The sequence below is a fragment of the Lactuca serriola genome, chromosome 7, assembly GCF_051521515.1.
Source record: "Lactuca serriola cultivar US96UC23 chromosome 7, Lser_US96UC23_V15, whole genome shotgun sequence".
Taxonomy (NCBI): Eukaryota; Viridiplantae; Streptophyta; class Magnoliopsida; order Asterales; family Asteraceae; genus Lactuca; species Lactuca serriola.
In genome coordinates this window covers 4,276,376-4,280,747 of record NC_136414.1, presented here as the reverse complement: position 1 = coordinate 4,280,747, position 4,372 = coordinate 4,276,376, and the positions used below count along the sequence as shown (strand labels likewise).

The window sequence follows — 4,372 nt, the reverse complement described above, 5'->3', positions numbered from 1 at the left end:
GCACAAATTATAATATGTCATACAAATGATCATTCAAAGGTTAAACAAAAACATTACATTGATAACATGAGTTATACATTCCTATAAAACTAACAACCCACGGTGACCTTAATTTAGATCGAGGTCGACTTGGATCGATGGCGACGATTGAACTGAAAGAAATATATAGATTAAATTGCTTAACAAGTGATAAGTAAACAAATCCATTAGGATTTATATCAATTTTACTTACTTTGATCTTAAAACTTCGGGAACTAGAAGACCAAATTGCTTAACAAAATCAGTAAAAGCCTTATTGGTAGGGTACCCTACACAGCTTATACGAATTGCTTCTAAAATCCCCTTCATGAAGAGTAAACAAAAGAACTTAAAATATGATTCTGGAATCTTTATAAAAGTTCAAACATCATTATATGCAGTCTACTCACCCCACAACATAATTGATGAATGATGTTGACATTATCAAAGAGTAACATACCATTTCATTTTGAAGATTCCCAGAGATCCCATATCTCTAATATTGATGCCATCTCTCTAGCACCTGAGTCAAGGGGCATGTCGACTCTCCCCTGAAAATTAAAAAAAAATCAAAACTTTTAATACTCTTCACTCTAAATAATGTTCAACTGTTCAATTGCTTTCATGGGTGTGTCCAACAACATCTGATATAACCTCTTCAGTGTATGAGAAGGTGAAGAATTGTCCATGTCATCTGACATACCAGATGAAGCTCTTGATAAGTAAACTTTACCACTCATATCCAAAAAACTTCTCACGTCCAGAAACCATTGATGACTTCGGAATAACAATAGATGGATATAAAGAAAGAACATAAGTTATTTCCACTTGAGATGCCACAAAATGATCCATGAATTCCTCATAGCTCCCATTTTAAAACATATAGTGTGCATATATGTATTAGAGAACAACATTAGAGAACAACATATCAGCAATGACAAGAATACCCCCATACAAATGATAAATATTACATGATATGAATTAACTGCTACTTTGAGGCTCGAACGTTTGAATCTTCTGGTGGAAGTAGCTTACACAATGCCAAAGCTTCCTCAAATTTTCCAGATGCTGTCAATTGTACAATCTGCATTTCGATACAAGATTTAGGCACGAATAAAATTACATAAATGGCCATTGCTCTTGTAAAATAGTTGTAGCATAAGGCTTCTGAATAAGGCGAGGCTCATTACTAATGTGCTCAATAAGTTGAGGCTCTAAATTCCTTAACTTCTCTGGAAGTTCACCATCAGGACCACATAGTGCATCCATGCTGTAATCATAGTTAAAAGAAAAAAGAAAAAAAGTTAATATGAACAAAAGTTACAGAACCATGTTTGATTTTGCTTTATTATGTTAACATTTAACAATCAAGTATTGAACTTACTTACCATCTTTTTGTTGAATCATCTAATACATCTTCACCTTTTGTTGCATTTGCACGTGAAGTTACATTACCAGTATTACCCCTGTTGGATCTGATAGGGGGAACAAAGCCACAGATTCCACGCCGTGGTGGATAGGATTTGACACCATAGCCTCTGTTGTTTCCATCACTTTGTGGAGGAAACTGAAGAATTTGATGATTCGGCCATCCCTCTCTTTTGCCTCACATCCATTTCCTGTGGCATAAAGAACATGCATCATAAATCTATAATCATTTTGGCCAATGGAGATTATAAGAAGGTATTTTCAAGATTTAAAATGTATACCGATTTTGTTCTAGCATTGACAAAATCGTTGCCTGTAATACCAATATCAGCTTCATTCTTGCTTGATAGAGACAAGAGTATTTCATTCTTTGGGCTAATGGTTTCCATGCGAGATCGCTTCGGTCTCAAGCTACTTCCATTTGTTCTTTCTTCCTCAGAATTTATATATGTAGACAAACCACGACCCTCAACAAGATTACAATCCTTGAGACCATTTCCTACTGAGTTGACAGAATTATTATGTATACTGTTGTTTGTCCTTGAGATGTCTCCATAAAAGGTTGTAGATTTACCATGTACAAGAACTTTTTAAGTCTTGCCACTGATATCTTCCTTCTTTTCAGGTTCATCATCCTAACATGGATTGTCAACATTAGTCAATGAATTTTATAAGATCTTATTGTCTTGCAATCTAACAATAATACTCATCCTTATTCTACATCAGTGATCAAACATTTAGTTGAAGTTTTCAAAGCAATATAAAAATGAGTTGATTGCACTAATAAGTAATACCTCATTTAGAGTATTTCCTTTGGAATGTTGGAGAAGAGCTTTAAAATATTTTGATTGCTTAATTTTCTTAATGTTGATATCCCCTTGCTTGTGAAAAGCCACCCCTGGATCTCTACTAGCTTGCTCAAACACTTTACCGTAGTGACATATTGCAGAAACTATGGATAAACTTCAATAACCCAAAAAACCCTACATTTAATTAGATCCTACACAGTAAAATTTTAACTGAAATAGAATTGAACTAGGATTCTAGCTTACTTTGAAATTACGAACTACATTAACTTCTATACCATAGCTTACAAAAACCTTACATTTAATCAGAGAATTAAAGCTGAATTTCAACGGTAGCAACAAATTCGGTTGATACATTTTTATCAAGAAACAAATTTAGTAATAATTTCGCATATGTTTGTTTAGAGGCATAGACATAATACCGATCTGAGTCAGGAATGAGTGATTGACTAGCAGAATCCAGTTTCGAGAAAGCTTCACGGCGAAGCGGACGAAAGAAGGCTTCGTCTACGTCGTTTAAGTTCATTGTAAAAATGCCCTTTGGTCATTATCTTTTATATTATATCAAATTTCTAATTATGCAATTTAAATAGAAGCAAGTCAAGCAACCATCATTGTTTTACATGTTATATAAATGTTATATAAACCATATTGCATAAAAGGGGACAAACAATTGGAAATCAATTAAATGCTCACAGTCTCACTCTCATAGAGAGGATATTAACGACTTTGTCAAAAACACCAAGTAAAGTTAGGAAGAAAAATTGTACCTGGATGTCAAGTTTCTCCTTCTTCTTGACACTAACTTGAAAAAATCCATTAAAGCTTTAATCAAATACTTGGAGTGTAGTAAGGATGACAGAACTTACATAGTACCTTCTTGAAGCATCCATGGTGGGTTTCATATTAATTAAACACAAGAGATCATGTTACTATCTAGCTACCGTTTTTTAATATGAGATATTAGATTATGATTTCTAAGACAAGGGACTGAATTGGAAACAGAGTAACTCAATTTAATGCAGAGTAGTAGGAATCTCAAAGAGGAGATGATCAAAAGAAAAGAGGGAAGACCGAGACAACAGAAAATCAAAATAATTCAAAAGCAAAAGAAAAGAAAGACCAAATGAAATCAAAATCAAAATACAAGAGCACCTGGAGGAGATGTCGATGGAGATCGATGTGTACCTGGATGAAATAGAGGTAGAACACACATCAGTATGTGGATCGGTTGTCACATAAAAATCCTTAAATTTGACCTCAATGCATTTCTCTTTAAACAATTTAAGACAAAATCGGAAAGCGCGTGTGTCGGTGACGGTGGCGGAGAGGAGAGATGAGTGATATGGTAATCCCAAAAAATCGGACCCAAAAATCTCTATATCGGGTTTACAAATATGAAATATCAACATGTGAGTAATGGAGTAGTAGTGGTGGCCATCATCTCCATTGTCGATCGCAGACATTAAGGGAGGGAGATACCGAACCAGAAGGGTGAAATGGTGCATCGGTGGCTATTGTTTTAGCGATCCGGTGGGGGACTGTGGTGGTCCGATAGGAGCGGAGGCAAGAGCGGATGAACCTGGTTCAGAAAACCAGAAGGGTGATTAGGGTTTTCCAGAGAGAGAGGAGAGAGAGAGAATGCAGAGGTAGAGGAAGAGGTCTGCTTCAAAAGGATTATTAGGGTTTTTTGTTTGATGATTTTAGAAGGACAAGAAGGAGATGAATAAGGCGAAGAAGGATTATTAGGGTTTTTTGTTAGAGGATTTTAGAAGGAGAAGAAGGAGATGAATCAGGTGGCTGTTTAATTTTTTGGGATTTCATTTCCCACCATAGATTATTAAAACAACGGAGAACACGCATTTCTAAAAAATATAAAACGACACATTTACACGACACGTTTTTTATGATAGGTGCCCTCCGTGTTTTTATTTTTTTTATTTGGACACTAATTTTAGGCCGCGCACAAATGCGTGTCCTCAATCTTTCAAATTTTGGAAAACTTACATTACTTTTTAAGGCATGCACAAATGCGCGCCCTCTATTGGTGTGTGTCATTAATTGCACGTTGTAAAAGGCTGTTTTTCTAGTAGTGACTTCGTGTGAACCTCCTATTGCAA

At 35.3% G+C, this 4,372-nt stretch overlaps 1 protein-coding gene across 5 annotated transcripts; it reads right to left on the bottom strand.

Annotated features, from left to right (window-relative positions):
• Positions 1-636: 636 nt before the first annotated feature.
• Positions 637-4,072, bottom strand: LOC145062820 (uncharacterized). Of its 5 annotated transcripts, none has more exons than XM_079010410.1 (5): positions 3,441-4,072; positions 2,241-2,409; positions 1,728-2,081; positions 1,407-1,637; positions 637-1,102 (listed from the first exon to the last, which is right to left on the bottom strand). In XM_079010410.1, exons 1-3 carry the CDS (start codon positions 3,758-3,760, stop codon positions 2,037-2,039), a joined length of 534 nt encoding a protein of 177 aa, XP_078866536.1. In that variant the 5' UTR covers positions 3,761-4,072; the 3' UTR covers positions 637-1,102; positions 1,407-1,637; positions 1,728-2,036. The 5 variants fall into 5 exon arrangements, 3 of the variants coding, with proteins under 3 accessions (XP_078866536.1, XP_078866537.1, XP_078866535.1); XM_079010411.1 differs by having other exon boundaries at positions 637-1,637; positions 1,728-1,945; positions 2,021-2,081; XR_013687732.1 differs by having other exon boundaries at positions 637-1,637; positions 3,023-4,072.
• Positions 4,073-4,372: the final 300 nt, after the last annotated feature.